Consider the following 22,238-nt stretch of genomic DNA (forward strand, 5'->3'; position numbering starts at 1 on the left):
GTCTACTGACCGACACAAACACGCTTTTATCATGCTAAAGGAAAGACAGTCTGAAAGAGCTTCAACATCCAGCATTTCATGTAATCATGTTTGTGAATGTTACACACATGTAGTTTGCACATAAATATGAGTCTCCCCAAATTTAGGGATCAGATATGAAGAAACGTATAAAAATAATAAAACATGGACCTTGACTTAGACAGACGCACTAGTGTCCACACATGCAAAATGACACAAGGGTTCGTAACAGTGCACTTGCACACACTCCATACAGCCATGTTTGCACAGGCTTTCATGTTATATGGATTTTTTCTGGCTGCTTTTTGCCTCAGAGACTGAACTTCTAACTAGGGTCATGAAATGGCGGAAATAAATGACATCACATGCAACGTCGTCTTGCACATCAGTCTGGTTTCAAGGGACAAGGAGAGTGAGTGTGTGTGTGTGTGTGTGTGTGTGTGATAAAAGTGACATTTCACAAAGTAGTGAGTCTACAGGTTGTATAACTGTATAAATATGCTGTCCCCTCAAACTAACACATGACACAGCCATTAATGTCTAAGCCGCAGCCAACAAAAGTGAGTACCCCTAATGACCCCTAAATGAAAATGTTCAAATTAGTCCCAATTAGCAGTTTTCCCTCCCTGGTGTCGTGTGACTTGTTAGTGTTACAAGGTCTCAGGTGTGAATGGGGAGCAGGTGGGTTACATTTGGTGTTATCACTCTCACACTCCCTCATACTGGTCACTGGAAGTTCAACATGGCACCTTATGGCAAAGAACTCTCTGTGGATATGAAAAAAAAAAAAAGAATTGTTGCTCTACATAAAGATGGCCTAGGATATAAGAAGACCCTGAAACTAAGCTGCAGCAAAGTGGCCAAGACCACGCAGTGGTTCAACAGGACAGGTTCCACTCAGAACAGGCCTCGCCATGGTCGACCAAAGAAGTTGAGTGCACATGCTCAGCATCATATCCAGAGGTTGTCTTTGGGAAACAGATGTATGAGTGCTGCCAGCATTGCTGCAGAGGTTGAAGGGGTCAGGGGTCAGCCTGTCAGTGCTCAGACCACATGCCGCACACTGCATCAAATTGGTCTGCATGGCTGTCGTCCCAGAAGGAAGTCTCTTCTAAAGATTATGCACAAGAAAGCCCGCAAACAAGCTGAAGACAAGCAGACTAAGGACATGAATTACTGGAACCATGTCCTGTGGTCTGATGAGACCAAGATAAACTTATTTGGTTCAGATGGTGTCAAGTATGTGTGGCAGCAACCAGGTGAGGAGTACAAAGACAGGTGTGTCTTGCCGACAGTCAAGCATGGCGGTGGGAGTTTCATGGTCTGGGGCTGCGTGCTGAGTGCTGGCGGCACTGGGGAACTACAGCTCATTGAGGGAATCATGAATGCCAACATGTACTGTGACATACTGAAGCAGAGCATGATCCCCTCCCCTTGGAGACTGGGCCGCAGGGCAGTATTCCAACATGATAACGACCCCAAACACACCTCCAAGACGACCACTGCTTTGCTAAAGAAGCTGAGGGTAAAAGGTGATGGACTGGCCAAGCATGTCTCCAGACCTAAGCCCTATTGAGCATCTGTGGGGCATCCTCAAACGGAAGGTGGAGGAGCGCAAGGTCTTTAACATCCACTAGCTCGTGATGTCGTCATGAAGGAGGACTCCAGTGGCAACCTGTGAAGCTCTGGTGAACTCCATGCCCAAGAGTGTTATGGCAGTGCTGAAAAATAATGGTGGTCACACAACATGATGACACTTTGGGCCCAATTTGGACATTTTCACTTAGGGGTGTACTCGCTTTTGTTGCCAGCAGTTTAGAGATTAACGGCTGTGTGATGTGTTATTTTGAGGGGAGAGCAAATTTACATTGTTATACAAACTGTACACTTACTACTTTACATTGTAGCAAAGTGTAATTTCTTCAGTGTTGTCACATAAACAGATATCAAATATTTACAAAAATGTGAGGGGTGTACTCACTTTTGTAAGATACTGTATTTGTTTGTTAACTAAACCTTAGGCTAGAGCACAAACCTGTTTGTGGCCAAGGCACCGTTAACCTACAGTAAAGCTGGGTGGCTCTGAAGCTAACCTTGCCAGTGGTGAGTGTGCTTGCTGCGGGTGAACTGTTGAGACCCAAAGTCAGTCCCTCCTTTGTAATTATGGACTCCCAAAATAACCCTTTGCAAAAGCAATGTAAGGTTGATGTTGTGCTAGCTACCAAGCACTTCTCAACTTGCTTTAGGTCAGAAACCTATAGGTCATCTCTCATGCGTAGAGTGGAAATAGATGTAGTTCTGTTGATCAAAAGATTAGAGCTGCTTAAAGATTTCAAACTGTATCCCAGGTGGAGATAGTCCCCCTTGCACAGATCAAAAATACTTCATATGGTGGAAAATCTGTGATCGATAGTGGGATCGTACATATCTTATCAGTCTGGTTATCTGTGTTTAAACAGTGCTTTGATAATGTGAGTTAAACTAGGATTTGCTCAAAAGGACACAAATCCTTTGCTCAAGCTTGCACTTGTGTCGACTACATATGTATGTGTGAATTTTTCTGTTACACACATAGCATGCCTGGCCTTGTCCTCCAGTAGAGCTGTAATTAAGGAGGAACTGCAGTGAGCAGTCTCACAGCAAGCTGTCTCTGCACAAACCAGCAACTCCTCCCTCAAAAACCCACTAACATCCACCCAGCGTCCACATTCCCCGCTCTCCCTAACCCCAAATCTTCACCCTCTTCCCTCACTTCGCTCATGGCTTGGTTCTAAACTTGGCCTGGGAATTTTCCACTGCAAACTCAGTATTGTCTCGTCCTTTTATGTAGGAATATCCATCCCAAAATTGTTATATACCATTTTTCTGTGATGTTTAATGCATTACAGTAGATCTTTTCTGATTAAATGGGTTTGTTGAACTCCAAACTCTGTCAAGAAACATTGCATTTTGCAGAATTAGGTTAAGCTGCTCCAACAGCATTTGAGCAGACATAGATGTAAGAGAACATTAAACTTTATTAGGATGACTATGATAAAACTGGTTTCTCTGCTTCTTCTGCGATTGGTTTCTCAATGCAAAATGTTGGTTCAGAAAATCATTTCTATTGGGGGACTGTAGCAAAACATGATGTTGAAGTTGAGATATTGGATGGTCTGTTATCTGAAAATTAGTCAAATTTACCACCATACAAAAAAGGGCCAAGAATTACTGGAGACGCAAAAATAAATAAATAAATAAAATAAGGTATTTGTATTTCAAGATAGTTAAACATTTTACGAAATATGCTTATATGCTTTCTGGCTGAGCGTTTGATCAGACGTTGATACTGCTCTCATGTCTATACAGTAGATGTAGGGTCAGGGAATGGTTAGCTTAGCTTAGCATGAGGACTTGAAACAGGGAGTAAACAGCTAGCCTGCCTCTGTCTGCAGGCCACCTACCAGCTACTAAGCTCACTAATTAACATGTTATATCTTATTTGTTTAATGTGTACAAAAACCAATTCAAGCTAGCCGTTGACCTGTTTTAAAGTTTTTATGCTAAGCTAAGGGGCTACTGGCTGTAGCCTTATACTAAATGGACAAATATGACAGTGGCCAGAAACATATAAATAAAGTTTTCCCCAAAATATCAATTCGATGACGTTGATGTTATATGATGAAGCAGCTGACTTGTCAGTAATAAATGATTATTTACAAATCATACAACAAATATGGTCCAAAAAGCTCTTTTTAAAGTAGTGTTTTAGAATTGATTTTTCTGTTTAGATTCATTGAATTAATTACCATTAATGTAATATTCCATAAAATAGCTAATAAATAAAGTAAAATCCTATTACATTGTGTAGATCAACAGTTGTGTTAGAATTACTGGTTTATTCTATCAAGTTAAGACCATGCCCCTCATCATCATCATTATTATTACTACGACGACAAACAAAACAACCACTTAAACAATGAACAAAAACCCACAAATAGTTGGAAATTCAAGTAACATGTGACAGGATCTCATTCCACTTTCAAGCCATAAACCAAGGGAAAGAAATAAGTCACGGAAGTATTTCAAGCTTGTTTTCTCTCTTTTGAAAGTTCATGCTGCTGAGGAGTGGCCTTGGTGGTGGCTTAGGAAGTTGTTTGTTTGTCCCTGAAGGACCGGTTATATCTATCAGCCTGGACTTTTTTAGATGCAGGATGAGGTCAATTTCAGCTCAGCCACCGAGTTGCTGAAAATTTTGTTTGTTAGAAGGAGGATGAATTTTCTATTTCTATTTAATTTTGATCATTCATGATCACACAAACCCAAAAAGAGGAACACTGTTGACTCTGGGTTTGAAAAAAGTGAAAATCAATCCATGAAATGCTCATCAAAAGTGACCAATGGATGATAGGAGGAGTGCCCTGCCACAGACACTTCTGTGCCACAATGTCTAGAAACTCCATTGTGGGGGAGCTGGGACGCAGTTCAAAGTGGGGTCGTAAACCAAAATGAAAGCAGGGACTTAGGAAACACAAACACCAATATAGTTTTGCCAAACACAACAGCCCTTACAAGTTTAATTAAAACACAGGACCTCCCCTCCTACGCCTCAACAACAGAGAAAAGGGAGGACTATGTTTGTCAGCTGCAATTTGTGATGCGCATGAACATGTGCACGTGGTAGTCTGAAAGCAATAACGTGTGCATCTTCTGCAAGACTTTGTTACACTAAAAGCAAAACACTTTAATCCTAAAATAACTTGCTCACAAACACATAATACAAGTACAAATTAGATGCGAGTGCAGGCTCGTCTCGGTCTGCATGTTTATCGCATGGGTGTAGATTTGTGTTTTTGCGCACTCATGCACATGTTTGTCCCTTTTTGTGCCGGCTGACGTGATTTACAGCATCTTCCAAGCTGGTTTGCAGTTATAGGCACAAAGAGAGGCAGCTCCCCATCGGACATGGCTGTTGCTGCTCTGTCCTGCTCCTGGCAGGCACCAGGCGTCTCCAACACACATTAACTATGGCTGGCATTGTCTGAAGACACGCAGAGAAAAGGCCACACACAGGTTTTATTGAGAAGCCCACACACACTACCTAAAAAGGTTTTATGACACAGAAACCTTTCCCTGTAGAAACAGGGATTTATTTGGTATGGCGTGGAGATGCATGGTGACACACACAGCGGGAAGAATTTCCGACACTGACGAGGCCTTAAACACCTCACTTGCCTGAGATGAGGCATTTTCAAAGGCAGCACATTTTCCCCTTGCTTCTGTTCTCTGAATGTGACCCAGATGTGTCATCTAAGTGTCTTTCTAAAGCTTACAAAAAGCTCTAATAAAAAGGGCTTTTGTTCTGATACATCACATTTGAATGTGCCACCTCTGCCTGCACGGGCTTCCCCTCTTCCCCAGAAAACTCCCGATTTCTGCTGGCTCAGATTGCAACATGAGCATAACAGCCAGACCACAGGATGGAGGTGGACCCAACCTGTCCAGTCCTCCCTCCGCCTGTCTCTCTTTCTTACTGTCAGGCTGACTCCCGATTGTCTGCCGTGGTTTTCTCCCCCTTTGCCCTTGACAACTGAATCATGCCTGAGCTCAGTCTGAGCAGCTACCTAATCCAGCATTCCTGAACGTGGACCAAGATGATCAGAGGGACGAGTTGCACTGTTTTGTTACCAGCCGTCTGACAGGAAATGCACACTTCCACCACTGAGCTCAGGAAAAAGGGAAATCATAGCAGGGTGGGGATGTAACAAAGAAAACAAAAGCACAAGGGAGAGGGAAAAAGGAGAGACGGGTCATAACTGACAGATGCTGTCTTCTTTTCCTTCTAGGAGCCATAGGTACTGTGCAGGCCTGTTGTTTCATAGCGATCCCTTTCACTCAAACAGCTTCTTCGGTGTACCGCCTGAGGCTGCTCTCTGGTAACAAGCACAAAGACTAGATGTAGCGGAAGCACTGGCATAACAGACCAAACTCAGATTCACTCCTAATGACTCTGGTGTTCTGTAAAGGGAGTCACAAAAGCACCCTAAAGGCAACGCAATAAGGCAGTGCCTTTATATGACCAAAATAGATCTGCTGGAATGCAGAAAAGGATGCTTTCTGCCCATCGCTGGCTGGCATGCAAGTTTATACCCGAACGGCACACATAATGCAAATGAGCAACAAGGGAAAAGGCTGCATAGCGGTATTAATAAATTCTCAATTATAGATCCTAATCAAGAGATCTATTCTAATCCAGTGTCCGGAGACTAAATCAGCTCTGGGAAGTCTGACTAGCATAAAGAGCCGTGCCAATTACAGAGGTGGCTCTTCCCCTTGTCAACATGGATCAAATACTGTGGGGTCAAAGCTTTAACCTACAGCTTCCATGACTGAGCACTGGCATGCTGACACATCTGCCGCACTATCCCATCTAGTGACAGAGCATTGTGGACAAAAGTACACACAACACACATGCGCGTTCTCAGAGGCCCTTTGGTAAGGGCGTGAGAGTGGCCTGATGTAATGACAGTGTCCCTGCAGTCGGGCACTACAACAGCACACAGACTGAGACAGGAACACAACAGGGATCTGTGGTTCTAAAAAAGCTGCTTTATGGAAGGATAGGAATTGCAGATGCACCGATCTGATACATTGATTTGGTAGTGGCACCTTATTAAGCAGATTGGGCAACCACTCCAGTTTCTTTGTCATTAAAGAATTCTGTATTTATTGAGTGTTTCAGTTACATTCATTCAGCTACAGCGGACTCCACACTCTGATTTTAATGCCGCAAAAATTCCCTGGCCAAATGTAACCTTACATAAAAATGATCTCAAGTGAGATACAGACAGCCCCGGTACCACAGGAGTATCAGTTTAAGTTGAACTGGTGCATCCCTAATAGGAATACAACAAATAAATAAAAATAATGGTGGGATGATAAAACTGTCAAAAATGGGGGGCAGCATATCACATATTAGGTCTTAACAGATGTGAAAGAAAATTTAATTCATAAAAGGTGTTGTGTAACATAGCTCCCAGCTACAAAGCTACCCCAGGTACAAAGTGGTATTACAACACAGAGTGGGGCAGGGCTGGCCGGTTAGCATGCTAACTTCAGTGGATCTCTACAACACAATACATAGACCATCATGTTAGTTAATTGTGTGTGTTTTAAAGTTCTGGCCATATCTTACAGATTGTACCTTTAAGAATTCAAGCTTTTAGTATGAGAATTTGAGAAATTAGATGTCTGCTTGCAATTTTATTCTTTGAGAGAGGAAATAAGATGTTTAATTTAAGCAAAACCAGAAAACCAGACAAAATCAACAAACAAGCCCAACGGATGTCCTCTCCATTTCAACATTTGAACTGTAACCATTTCAGGCATTCAGGAGTTTGTTTCACAGACTTTCATGACAGTTCATTTCCTTATTTTTTTATCTCTTTGACAAGAGTCTGATTATTTCTAATTTTAACAATGAAACAACAGACTGAATCATTAACAACCAAATTCTATGGAAAACTGCAGATTAGGTTATCAGTGGGTCGAGTGCGACTGATGCCTGACCAGAGCTCCTGCTCCTAGCCAGTATGACTCCATAGTTGGAAAGGTCAGGTCGGTTCAGGTTGGGTCTGTTTAAGGTCAAGCCTTTATCTCTGTACACACCTGATACCCCAAGATACATGGTCTGTGATGACTTTTATAACCCTTGCTCTAGAATAAAAGAACGTCACTACTTAGTAGAAATGAAAAGTCATGCCTGATTGTCAACAGTTTCCAGTGAACAAACACCTTCTTAGAGTGATAACTCATACATTGAATCAATCAATTAACTTTTCAGTTTCAACATGCTGCATTTGTTTTCCTGTTGTACTCTGAGTGTAAATGACACCTCTCTATTCACAGCCTGCCAATCTTTGTTCTGTAAACAACCGTTTTTGTTTAACTGATGCAAAAAAGAAAAAACGAGCGACTTGTGGAAAGCCAGCAAAGTGCAGACAGTCAGGGCAGCCATAGAAATAATGCTAGCGTTTCTTTGATCTCCAAACAACTGTGCGGTCCAAGTTGTTGAGAAACAGCACTGGTCTGGATGTCAGCTTTAACTGGCGCAGCTGCTGTTACATTCTGGCTTTTTAAAAAAATTTTTATTAGTGCTGTGGTGCCACATCTCTCTTTAGTTTGGCTGATGTTGATATCTGGCCCTCTAGTTTTCACAGGTGTGTGGAGAGCAGTCGCGTTGCTGGAGCTGTAAACCCCGGTGCTCAGCATGCTAGATATGAAGCCATACAGAATCGACCTTGGCCTACCTCGTCTGCTCTATTTATTTAAACTCTTAGCCCTTTGCCAAACAGGGGTCTCTTCTCTTTGTTGAAAGTTTAGTCTGTGTGCAGGCCAATGGCACTGTCTGCAAAAACAAGTCCATTTCCCCCCTAAGATAGAGCTTTCAAAAACAGGCCTGTGTTTTGCTTGGCTCAAGAATGTTTCTTTTTTTGGTCTACCATTAGTTTTAATTACAGGTAAAAATTTAAATCAACATTTAATATACATATCCTTATTTGAACCCTACTTGTCCTCCACTGTGCATAAGTTATCAATAAAGACTATTATCAAGATTACTACAGTCATTACTGTAGTGTGGGAAATTAGTATGCACCAACGCCTGCTAGGTCGTGTCAGGCTGCCAGCTCCAAAAGCCTTTCAGCACATTAAACAGCCTTCATTCACAGATCATACTCTACTCTAAAATGGATTTGTGTGAACAAATAAGATATACTTTAATGTTTTTCAGTACTAACAAAGATAGTACACATTATTTGACCCTGGTGAAATGTGGAAATCCGTGAGCTTTGCCTAGACCATATCTATGTCATAATTTGCATCATTTTGCACAAGAGTCAGGATATGAATGGATAGTTAGTACTTCCTGTAGCTTCCCCTAGATAATCAAACATACAATAAACCTTTTGACAAAATGTCTAGCTGAGTACATTCAACACGCTTCTGAACTTGGAACCAAATGTGTTAAACAGGAAACCAAAAGCTGAGTCAACATGACGGTGCTGGAGTCATAACATCCTAATTGCCCCCTCCCCTGTACGACCATGTAGAAACCTACACAGCAATTTCAATGTGACCCCAATCCAACTTCAATCATCAGTTGACCACACATGACTGAACCACTACACATCACACGCCCACACAGTCGACCCGAGAAGGAGTCTACCTCCACCTACAGAGCCGGTTCACTCAATTCCTCTTTACTCGCAAATCTCTTAATGCGTCCAAGCTCCGAGTGATCCAAGTTGAGTTTTCTCTCCATTTGTTTTGTGTAATTACATTACAAATAGACTGTACTTCATCATAGGGCTGGGCAATAAAACAATGCCAATTATAGCAACATAATTTAACAATATAACCAATGTTCAATACATAGTCAATAAATTTTTTTCTATCAAGATATTTCATTTGAGGAAAACATTTGTCGTTGACAATTCTCGATATCGAATGGTATGAATTTTTAACATTTTTGGCCATATCGCCCAGCCCATCATGTAAACAATTTAACAGAAAGGCTCCTTTCTACTGGGGGCACTTATCTGTTTTTGAAGACAACAAATCATCATTGTGCATTGTAATGGAGTGTACGCCGCTAAAATGAAATATCTCCAAATACTACAGCTCATTGCACATACTAAGATTTACATTGCTGACAAAACACTTGCTACGTAGCAGGAAAATAGCACTCCTTTAGAAGATCATCTCTTATCTCTCTCTCTTTGATATTAAAATTATTTTAAAAAACGAATGGAAAGAAAAAGGGCCACATGGTGGGACAGTGGGTAGAACAGTGGGTAGCACCGTCGCCTCACAGCAAGACTGTCGCGGGTTCAAACCCCGATTGCCCCAGCCTTTCGGGTCTGCGTTGGTTACTCCCACCGTCCAAAGACGGCCTAGGTAAATTATCCATAGGTGCGAGTGTGTGGCCCTGCAATGGATTTGCTTTATTGTTGGGAATCAACCACAGAGTGTAAGCCTCTATTCTGTATGTGAAGTCAACAAGCTGCCACCATTCTCCACACAGAGTAACAACGTATCATCAGCAGGATTATTGCTGTATCCCCAAACAACTGCTGCACGTGCTCAAGTCACCAACAATGGCAATCTAAGACCGGAAGAGGGGGTGTCAGGTAGATAAAAGAGAGAGACACACACACACACACGGGGTGGAAAGGAGGGTCTATTTATGGAGAAATTAAATACAAAAGACCAAAGGTATTAGTCAAGCAGCCCAAAAGAGTAAAACACTGCACACTTCCTCTCTCTCTCTCCCCAACTTCCTCCCACTCTTATTGAAACTTTGAGATACCTCTTCTCCTAGTTTCTTTGATTTCCTCCCTTTCCCCTCCCTTCTTTCATTGTGCCTTAATCTCAAACTCCTTTAACAACCTGTACTGAACAATGTATCCATGAACTTGTTTTTTTGGACATCTTGTTCTATGTGGCAGCTTATTTTGAAACAATTTTATTCCACCATTTGAGATCATCTTAAATGTTATTGCCTTTAGACAAAAATAGTAAAGCAGTCCAATTAAATTAGTTTCTCTTTTTCTTTCCACACCCATATCCATATGAAAGACCAGTCCAGTTTAACTTACTTTACAGAATGTACCTACTGCAACTGAGGGCTGAGTCAGTGTCTTTATATGTCTGTGAAGTCTCTCATCTGGGGTGGTCCCGCTGACTGGGATGGGGAAGACACATGGTGACCTGTACCAAGAGGCTGGCACTGACTGATACAGTCATTACTGCACACATACTTTCTCGAGCAAGTACCATTCCAAGTGCATGGATCTTCTGATACATGAGGTACCCAGTGTCATACACACACCTCTTTGTCTAGTGACTAACAATAGACTGCAGTGAGGTTTAAGATGCCCAGACTGGTTCAGCATCAGTCACAACAGTACACATTCCCCTACAGGACACCATGTTAGCGCTGTGTTTATGCCACAACACCACAACATAAGCCCTTTGTAAGAGCCGCCACAACTGTCCTTCAACAGGGATCTGTTTCTCTGGTGTTTTATGGCATTTTGTATCAGGTATTCCAGAGAGTAGAAGGAAACTGTGGCAGAAAAGGGATGTAACAAAAGGTAAAGACAAACTCATGCGTGGTACACAACCCATCTCATGAAACAGGGACATCCTAGCTGGATGTAAAAGACATCGGACAAAGGCCAGAAGCAGAATCCTTGCATCTATGGGTGTGAACCATGTGTCAGTAGCGAATTATGCCATTATCTAACATGAGTTAGCAATGTGTTAAATTATGCCTAAATTTGTAGTTTACAGACATTACAAGATCAAGGTTTCCTGCAATATTTTATGGTGCTCACTTAAAATAATCTCTAAACCTCTGCAAATATTATAAAAAAGCCATCGTGTACTAAGAAAAAATATCACAAACCGAGATTACACAATTGTGGTGGCTTACCAACTCTGCAAGTTTCTCGGGGAAACCTTGCAAGCGACCTAAAGTTAGTTAAGAGTGCAAGGTCAAAGTTACCACGCCTAAAAAATAAAATGTTAGATATCACATGTATCTGATGTTTTTGTTGAACTGACAAGCAAATGGCTGCTTTTATGAGGGGGCAGAGAAAACCTTTTAGAAACTTAAAAAGGCCTGCTGTCTTTGCAGAAAGCCATGATGCCATTTAAAAGACACAGAAATATGAAAGTGTTTTAAAAAGTTCACAGATAAGGAGCGCCTTGATAACCGAATAGTTACAGCACATGCCACATGGTATGTAACCGTTGCTAGTTTGATTCCAGCTAGTGACCTTTGTTGCATGTCATGTCCCTGTCTCTCTCCCCCTATCTGCCTCTACCGGTCACTATCCAAGGCAAAAAAAATTAATCGTTTAAAGATAATAAAAAAGTAAACCTATCCTAAAAAGCTAATTAACAATCCAAACTCTCACTGTTTACATCTTTGGCGGATGTCTTATAAGCACAATGAGTTAATTCAGCTCCAGAAATTTGAGCTCTCAAGACAGTGAATCACACAATGGAGGAGTCTGGTGGGGCCTCTTGAATATCCAAACCCTACTTTTTGCTGGAAATCTCTGACAAGATAATTCACCGCACTGTGGCTAGCTTTTGTATTTGAACCACAGGACAACAATTAAAACAATACCCTGGAGTGTACATGTTCATTACAAAACTGAGAGAGGCACATTCCAAGAAGGATTGTGGGTATGAATAGATGTGAATCGTGATAGATTCATTCGTATGCTCGTTGGCAGGCAGTCAAGACCCACTCCAGAGTAGGGATCAATGAGAGAGAGATTGAGAGAGACTAGGAGAGACTAGGACTGGTTCCCATTCAGGGTACCGTGGTGTTGTGTTTGAGCAAATACACACTCACATGCACGCACACACAAACGGGGGGCGTTCAGTAAGGAGTCTCTCTTTTCATGCAGATCTTTTGTCTCTCAGTAATGTCTGGCATGCCGGGATACTGGCTTTGCTCAATGACCTGATTTCTATGGGTTGCCCAGGCACCAGCCTGTGTGTATGTGTGCGCGTGCATCTGTGTGTGTGTGTGTGAGAGACAGAGAGATCATCTGCCTGCGAGCCCTTCCTCTGGATAAGACACAGGACTTAGCCAGGCAGACAGACACAGACTGAGACAGATCCAGCCAATGAGAGGACAGGAAACACAAAAATACACATTCAGACACACACAGAAAGCCTTGCATGGAGTAAACAAAAAGGCCTCAAGCGGGACAACACATAATTGGATGAGGAAATATTCTGTGGGGAACTTAATTTGAATCAGCACAATAATTGCAGCCCAATACCCAGTTATTGCAAAAGATGATTATTTTATTGGTTTAAAAGTTGCAGGATATTTGAAAAGCCATTATCCATTCAATGCTGATTTAAATTAGCAACCAGTTTTAAGAGAGAATGTTTAGGATTTGGATTTTGGAGAAAAGGACTGTAATAAATGTAAGAAAAAGGAAGCAAAAAACTTTCTAAACAACCCACCTTGTCTCTGTATGAAGATCCTGAGCAGTGGATGAGCTGTTGACACCGCCTTGCAGAAGTTGTCGTCGTTGTTGATTGGCAGCAAGTCACCATGGATATCAGCATAGCCGATCATCACCTCCATATTGGCGATGCGGTGAATGTGCAGGATGAGCTTGTAAAACTCCTCAAACTTTCCGGGTTTGACCCGGTCCACCGAGAACCGACGAAATTCTGCCCCATACTGCAGAGAAAAGGAAGATCAAAAGAGAGAAGCCATTAAAAGGACAGTCCCTAAGACACACATCAGGAAGAGGAAACCAGGATGTCCAACCTCATGCACTTATCTAAACCATCTAACTGGGACACATAAAAAGAACAGAGAGGACGTCTGCTGAGCTCGGTCACAGTTGTGGTCATGACCTTATGTAAAATGTGGAGCAGGGGAAGCAGTTTCTAAGCAAAATGTATTTACAGAAAAACAGAGCTAAAATGATTAATATTGCAGCTCACCACTAGATTGAAGGAGGCATTAACTTATTAAATTACCGTCTCTCTATATGAAAGACTTTTCAATCAGTGTTTCCTGCAGTGTTTTATAGCAGAGGTGGGCCACCTCAACTTAAATACCACTGCTAACAATAAAAACAAAACAAAACAAAAAAAACTGTATGCTATTATGAAATGAAACATTAACCTTCAGGGAAAAAGATCAGGCGTACTTTTCAGATGGCAAATGCCACATATCAACAGGAATAGTTTGACATTTTTTGGATGCATGTTTATTTTCTTTTTCCCCGTAGGGGTTAGATGAGAAGCTCAGTACCACTCTTGTCTATACTGTAATTGTAGGACACAAAGACTGGTAACAGCAAGCCTGTCTCTGTCCAAAGCTAACAAAATGAGAACTTCCAAGCTCACTAATTAAAACACATAATATATTGTTGGTTTAAAGTAGTATAAAACTAAAGCCAATTCAGCTGTTGCTATGCTAAGCTAAGCAGCCATAGATAATTCATTAGATAATTAGTGATCTTCAGAGGTTACCTCTGATAGAGCCAGTCTAGCTGCCAGCCCCCCCTTTTCAGTATTTAAGCTAACTGGCTGCTACAGCTTCATATTTGGTGTACAGACATTGGAGTGGATTCAGTTTTCAATCACTTCATCAAACTACTTAAAAGAAAGTGAATGTGCCAATCCAATCCCAAAATTCTGTTGTTGTAGGTAATCATCCACTATGATCAGACGAAGACGAGATGCATCAGGATCTGGATGGCTAACCACCTCAGCTTAACAATTTCCTGGTGGAATCCCAGCAGCTTTGTTTTACTACACACCAGGATCATATCATTACAACAATAGTCAGTTGCACATCACATGTGACTTTGAACAAGAAAACAGCAGGAAAAGGCAAGGGGGATGCAATACAATAGAACGATAAGGTAGAGGAGTGAGCCAACTCAGCATATATAAATGACAGTGGCAGACAGGCCCGCCTCCCACACACAGTTTATGCACAACAGCACAGACAATCGTGCCGGCTAGGTCACCAAACCAGCCAATGAGAGCACAGCTGTGGGTCACGATGGGGTCATCATGTGACTCATAGACAAGAATGAACTTGAAGAGGAGATATACAACTGAGGCACAAAAGCACAGCTCAATAAACCACAACAACAGACAATTGCAGTAGCACTGGTGTCTGAATCACAGAGGTAATTTGTAGACTTAAGGCGCTTTTTGTTACTATAATCATCAGCTCACAGCGGAGGGACGCTAAAAGCAGAGGAGAACAGAAGAGTGGAGAGATGATCATGGAGGGAGGGAGGGAGGGGAAAACTGCTTATAGAAGAAAAGTATTCTGACTGGGAGGGGAGAAAAAGAGCAGGGGATACATTAACCAGCTCTGTAATTAGAAGATGACTTATGAATTTAAGAGGAGGCATGTTAGGGGACTAGGCGGATGCCAGGCGGGTGTGTAGTTTGCTACCAGATTCAATGAGTGCAGAGGCACACGTGTAATAAAACTCAACCTACATCACAAGATGTTGACTAAAACAGGTTTGTCAGTATTCAGAAGGTGTCCTTAACATTTAGGAAAGTGAAACCTACACATAAATTAATTGTCAGTGAGCTCCAGTCACTGCTCTGAATCTGAACGTCCCCTTGGCACCGTGCTTCGTGATCAGTTGGAACAATCTGTTTTTACAAGGAGAACTCGGCCCTCTGGTACAAACAAGTCCGAACAAGATATGATTAATCACGGGCCTTAACACTAAACCCAAACCTAAGAATACATCACTACAAACGTGACATCACCTGTCCTCCTGGCGTATCAGCGCAAAGTGATGTCAACAGGTTGAAACATGTCTGGAGACACTAAACTCTGACACATTGGAGAAAATGGAAGACAACTGACTTCTGTCATTCGCCAGCACTGACCTCACCTAATAATAATAATAATAGTAAGTTAGGGACAATGCACCTGAGAAATCGCGTTCAAGTTCTAGGCATTTTTAGAATATTAATAAATATATACGCAATATGATCTGCAAAATGACTCCAGCCTCAAACTAAGAATATGCTGATGATGTTGAAAATAAAAGCTTTTAAAATCAGGACAAATAAAAGTAACGGCAGATTACAAAATCCCACCCAACCCCCTCTATCCCTACGCACTCTCTCCATCTCTGATAAGAGCTTTAAGTGAGTGAAACCAGCTCCTGGCCAAGGCTCTGTGTCAGGCAGCCAGACACCTCCAGTGTTATCTCTGATAAGCTTATCACTCGAACAGTTTCCCCTGAGAAGAACCAAACGCTAACCAGTGAGAACCAAGGCACATGCCATGCACCAACCAACTACACAGACTACAAACACACCAATATCACCCCTATGCTTAACTTCAATTACTGTTTGGTAACATTTTCTTTAAGACCAAAACATGTTTACAAAATCTGGGTTTGATACAGAAATCGTTAACGGGACATGTAAGGCTATATGGAAGAGCTGTTCACTCAACTAACAAGCTCTTATGGCTGAAGATTCTCAGTCATCCAGGTCACAGGACATCTATAAATGCCAAAAGTCAAATACTTTCTTGGTTTATTTTCAAGAAATCTACAGCTGGTTGTGTTCCCTTTGACTTAGCCTTGTAGATAACTAATTCTTATGTGACGATGGCTTTAGTGAAAATGACTGAGAGGACTGACGATGGAGTTTCAATCTGCTATCAACTGAGCATCTGATACAAGGGTGGGAAGGATAGATTATTTAGATCTGCCTTTTAAGCAGTGGAAGTAAGAGGAACTGCTGTTTATAATTTACAGTGGCATCTGAAGACGTCTGCTAGTTTTCCATCAGCAAGTCCCACCTTTTAAAATGTGCAGGGAATATGGATTCATTTTGCACATTTAGAGTGGTTTCTTGTTATTGCCTAAGACCAACCCCTCCTTATGTATGCCCTTTTAGCTTGCATCACATCACTTGCAGTGGAACTAGATGAGGTGTGTTCAGGAAACTCCTAATTTCTGCTTTTACACATTCAAAAAGAGAATTACCAGTAATGGAGCTACCTGCTCAACTCTGGTGTAATTCAGGTGAAACTCAAATGTTCTAGATTTTGGTTTGCTACCAATGGATTTGTCATTGAGAGGGGTGTGATGCGAAACTACACTCTCTCCAAGACACAACAAACGTGCTCATAACAAAACCAGGGACAGTGGAACAAAATGACGTAGTAAGAGTGATGAGTTACACCTGATCCAAAAAGGGAAACATGTGACGTTGTATGACAGTGAGTCAGCTCTGCAGTGATAATGCCGTGATACCGTTAAACCTGTCTGATCCAGCCACGCTGCCACAAACAGCCTCTGGTAGCCACGAAGAGACCACTGCTGTCTCTGTGGAACAAGCCCGAAACCCACTCTGCCTCAAAACAAAACACAAGCTCTTTGGTGATGTTGTACCAGCGTCCTGGAATAGATGTGCCCCCCTCCTTTCTTGTCACACACCATAGGTTGTCCCTGATCCCAGATCCCTGCCCCACCACCTCGCTAAAACTGGACAGCCCAGAAGCCCTCTGGACTGCATGAGTCACCTCTTGCCCATCTCAGTTTGGCATGTCCACTGTGACTCAGCAGCTCAACCTTCATATATGTGTAGACTCACTTACTGTGTGTGTGCGCTGGCATGTGTAAACACATAACTGAATACCACTCCAGATTGTCGTCACTTTAATGGAATTTAGAGAAAAATGTTGGTTACAAGAAGTCCTTAAGCGGCTGTGGCAAAATTATAAAGAGTTCACTGTTTGTTCACTTTGTGGTCAGGATTGGACACAGCAGCCATGTGTTTCTCTGGGATGTTTTTCACTATGCCCACATACTCTATAAACAGCTGTCATTTCTGTACCAAACAACTAAAAACAAAAGTTTTCTTAGATTGCTACACTCTTATCAAATAGATATCCAAAGTCTTATTTAGTTTTAATATATGTAATGAGGTTTGGCATTGGGAATGTTTTACAAAATGTATGAGATGTCTGTTCACATAGTGTATTAACTGGAGGTCTCCATTACATAAGCTTAAAATTTGGTAGATAAGTGTGCTCATTTACTTGCTGGCTAACTTCATTTATGCAGCAATTACTTTATCAGCCTCTCAAAAACTACTCCAAACAATCAGTAAGCTGAAACTCTGCAGCACAAAATCCCGCAGTGAAAGCAACTAATGTTGCGAAAACATCCGATTCAGCAGATAAAAACCTTCTTATTCTAACAAACAGCTAAAAAGCTGGGTTGTAGAGAAACAACGTCAAAGCAGCCCCCCCCCCCCCATCAGCGTCGTGTCACCGAGAGGTAAAGAGCCAAATCAGCGCAATCTGCATAGTCGGAAGTGCGAAGAAAATAATCAGTGCAAATTACATTAACATTCAGAAACGGGTGCGCTCGGTTCCTGTTCCATGGACTAGATGAGAGCTTTGTCACTGAAAGGACAAATTTGTGTTTCGTCAGTTAGTTTGTCCTAACTCCAGCACCGTAACGGGACGACCATGTGAACTCCTTATTTTCTCCTCCAAATTCCCATTTAGAGTCTACAAGTCACAATTCCCTCAACACTCACCTTGCTTTTCACTTCCACGGCGTTACAGTCCGCAGTTCGCAGAGGTTGCGACTTATTAAAGCTCCGATTCATTTTTTTGTGGTTGCAATTTAAAAAAAAAACTTCAGCCGCCTTTCCCCGCAGAAAGAGGGGCTCTGGTCCCGGGGTTTCTGATGTAAAAAAATCGTCCTGCTTCGTCTCTGATAGAGAAGTTTGTCTCTCTTCTTTAGTTTAGTCACCTCCCGGAGTTTTTCCGTAAAGTGCTCCACCAGACTTAAGAGAGGATTTCACGGGAATATCGGAGGTGAGCAACTCGCCGCGTTGACTCGGGAGTGTGAGTTAAGTTTTGAAATGACATCAGCCCTCATAAAAAATGGGATCCGATGAGGCATTCACTTGCCGCTCGAAATCTCTTGCTTCAAGACATCGTAGCAGCCTAATTGTCGAAGATAAGGGTTGCCTAATAATACCATTACACATAGGCCTATTACAGGTACATAATGAATATGCTTATTGACATAACAACCGTAATTATTCGCATAAATGTATATGGCTGCAAATACTTTTATAACACTTTTTATTGATTGCCAAACACTCTTCCTCTCCCTCATCATAACCAAAGCCCTGTTTCACCAAGCATCGTTTGATAAATGTGGAGTACAACATTTAAAATGGCATTACATTTTCTAAGGTAGGCCTACTAATCGATAATAAGCAAGACTTAAGCTGCCCAGTCCTGTGCATAATTTTTGTTTGGTCGTTCACGACACTCTCGAGAGCGCCTGAAGGTAGCACCACGCACACTGGTCCTCCAGTGCGCGAGAGGACGCATTTCTCAACCCAAATCGTTTTCAAGGCTTCTAGTTAAAAGGACAGATATTTGATTATAGTGGTTTAAATTGGTATTAAGTACAGCGCTAACAAAACCTGTGGAGGAGCAGCAAAGCCAGCATGATGTTTGATTTCTGTGTATATGTGTGCTGGTACATTTTCCCTATTGATGAAATGTGACAGGTTTGAGAGAGACCGAGCAACACGCAGAGAGGAGCTTATCATTGTCAATGTAGTCTGTTCCTTTCCCTTCATTAGGCAGAGCTCATTGCTATCCAAACAAGGCAAGAAAAAGTATCATTGATGTGTGGCTTATACGACCTAAGCCTCATTTTCCCAAGTGCCCTCACTTTTTATTTGCAAGGAGCAAAAAAAACATACCATTGGCCTACTCCCCAGTGATATCTTTCTATAGCTATCTTTCACCCACGCATGGTTTGTCATGTAGCCTATGCAAACATGAATCAATATGATGTGAAGGTAACAGCTCATTATCATTATCTATTATCTACTTGTTCAACTTGTCAGACAGGCTGGGTGGATATAAATCAAAGCAATATACTTTTAAAGGAGTCGAAATGCAACAGCTACAATTGCCTAAATGTCACTGGAAAATGACATAATAAACAGGTAAACATCATTTTCCTGGGGAATCCTGGAATTTCTTGTTTCCCACCCCAGCTACCCACAAACTGTAGGCCAAACACCCACAATGTAAGAAGTTTTGGGAAACACAGGATGAATGTCCCGACTTCTGTCCTGCTTTGCAACATTCCTGGGCCCCTGAAGCTGCCGAACAGCTGCAGTTTGCAGTGCCCCCCAGTAGCTGCAACTTTTGCTTGTTTACTCACTACAGGAATGTGTTGACCACTTACAAACCCATTAAGTACACTATTAGATGCTACTTTCACTGTATACACACAGAAGGTATACCAGTGTTTAGTGGTTTTCTTTACAGTAGCAGTGATACTGTCTGGTACCTTTAGTTCTGGTAGCCAAATCAGTATACATGTTTTGGTTCCAGTAATTGTTGCAGAGCTATTTTTTGTCTCTTAAGTAAAATAATACCTCATATTGTTTTCCAGTGAAACTGGACTCATATATATTGTTTTTAATCTTAAAATGTCCAATTGTTGACAATGACTATGTGACATGATCTAATGATTAGTGTTTGACAGGTTCTGATGTGGAGCTTGTCATTTTTTCCCCACCCTCTCATGAATAAACCATATCAAAATCCCAGAAATACACTGTGAATGGGTTGTGTTTCACCTGTTAAAAGTTATTATTAGGCCTATTGCATTTCTGGTTTGAAAGTAAGCAGGACTAATTAGTCACTTATTCAAAATATGGTACATCAGACTGTATGTAGTGCATGCAACATTTTGAATGTGAGGTGATTCATTTGAGACAAAGAAATAATAACTGATGAAATTGTGTATAGTAAAAGCAAACATATTCAATGTAACTTGATGTGAACTTGTGAAGTAATCATGCTTATGGTGCCCACTCAAGGCCAGTATCAGGTATTGCACATACCCCCCCTCAATTCTTACAGTAATGTAGAGTGGACACTGAGTTTTTCAATTATTTCTTCAGATATTCTCCTGCAATTTGTGGGAAGACAGCATCCAGAAGCAAGCATTTTATGTGGTACCTAATCCATCATGTTTTTTTCAGAAAGGACATTGTTGCGACATTTGAAAAGTGGAGAAAGCTTTATAGATCACCTTTTATAAAACACTGAGACTTTGTGTCACTGAGAGTTAATTGTACTGGTGAGACATAATAACTTCTTATATGCTCAGATGTCCAATTGCGGTTGTAGCTACTATTCTGATTACTGTTCAAAATGGAAATAATTATTTGAGCCAGAAAAATCTGATTAAACCTCTCAGTGGAATCTCAAAAGAAAAAAAAAACATCATCCTACTCAAATATACACAAAGGTGTGTGTTTTCAGCCTGAACAACCTTCCTCTGAGCCTCCACAGTCAACAGGTAGGGCAAACAAATAAAAATGTGATCATGCAGTCAACAAAAATACAACATTCATTAATGAAATCATGTCAAAGGTGACTTAAAATTTAAATACATACATGAGTCAAATACAATCTAATCAAAAGTCAGGGGTTTATACTTACATCTTGGCTAAACAAAGCGTTGGCAAGCCTTCATTTATCATACATCAAGAATTTAACAAACAGTTCGATGCTGGAAGGGAACAGCAATGGGAAACACTGAAGCATCTTCCAATCGGACATGCACACAAACATTTTCAGCTTTGCTTGACAGTCTTTCAGTGACATTTGGGATTCAGTCAAGTATTGAGGAGGACAGTCAAACACAATATAGAGCCTAAATGGTACAGTGTAATGGTCATAACATTAGGAAAACGTACCTCTCTAATAAGTACATCCACTGCCTTTTTTTAAAGGAAAGAAGAACACAATTGCCACAAAATTACCCATATAGGAATATAGGTATGTTTTTAAACAAGTCTATTAAAGTAGCTGCAGCCAGGATTTCATGATATTGCATGTGTGAAAGTCATTTTTCTCCTCCCTAATGTAATGTTCCCAACATGACCAGCAGAGGTCAGCACATACCCACATAAAGCACATAGAATAGCTACTCTTTTAGGTTTGCAGAGGGTTTTGTCAGGCACAGAGAGCGCTGACACAACAGTTTACAAAGCATGTTTCTGCACTCTCAACCTAAATATTTCTGAATCATGTATCACAGCATTTAAGTTTTTGGCATTACAACATGCATACACTTATTAATTGTTTGTCGCCACAGCAGAAATAGAATATAGACTTTTCACCCAAAACCAGACTTGGCAATTAATGAAACAAGCAAGCAGTTTTAGAACTCAGGAGAGAGGAGAGAGGGGAAACACTAGCACAGTTTTTTTTAAAATTTCATACTTCAAAAACTATCATTATGATCTGGAAAAGAAAAAGTTCTTAAACATTTGCAGTGTGTCGCATACTTTCAATAAGCTCTGATTCTGTATCAGTATGTGTGACTGAGCAACTGAACGAGTTTTCACTGACAGCGTTGTGCTGCATTGAAAGACAGGTACAGAAGACAAGACAAAAAGACAAAGGAAAGAGGTAGAAAAAGAAGAGCAAGATGGATGATAAAAATGGGGAAGAGAGGAAATGAAACTAATGAAATAGCAAAGGATGACAGAACAAAGAAAGGTAAAATGGGAAAAAATCTTGGAGATGCATAAGATGTATTTAATGAGAAGCATGACTGACAGTCACT

General features: G+C 41.3%; 1 protein-coding gene across 1 annotated transcript in view; it reads right to left on the reverse strand.

Moving 5' to 3' along the window:
• The window catches only part of pard6gb (par-6 family cell polarity regulator gamma b), a 33,392-nt gene extending 14,909 nt beyond the window's left edge, over positions 1–18,483 (reverse strand). Inside the window, exons 1-2 of the mRNA XM_038725151.1 lie at positions 18,154–18,483; positions 13,054–13,276 (exon numbers count right to left, since the gene is read on the reverse strand). Coding sequence (XP_038581079.1) covers positions 13,054–13,276; positions 18,154–18,225 — 295 coding nt within the window. The 5' untranslated portion in view covers positions 18,226–18,483. The remainder of the gene's footprint in view (positions 1–13,053; positions 13,277–18,153) is intronic.
• Positions 18,484–22,238: the final 3,755 nt, after the last annotated feature.

Source organism: Micropterus salmoides, unplaced genomic scaffold, assembly GCF_014851395.1.
Source record: "Micropterus salmoides isolate LMB-PRFRI ecotype aquatic unplaced genomic scaffold, ASM1485139v1 Ms_hic_scaffold_17, whole genome shotgun sequence".
Lineage (NCBI taxonomy): Eukaryota > Metazoa > Chordata > Actinopteri > Centrarchiformes > Centrarchidae > Micropterus > Micropterus salmoides.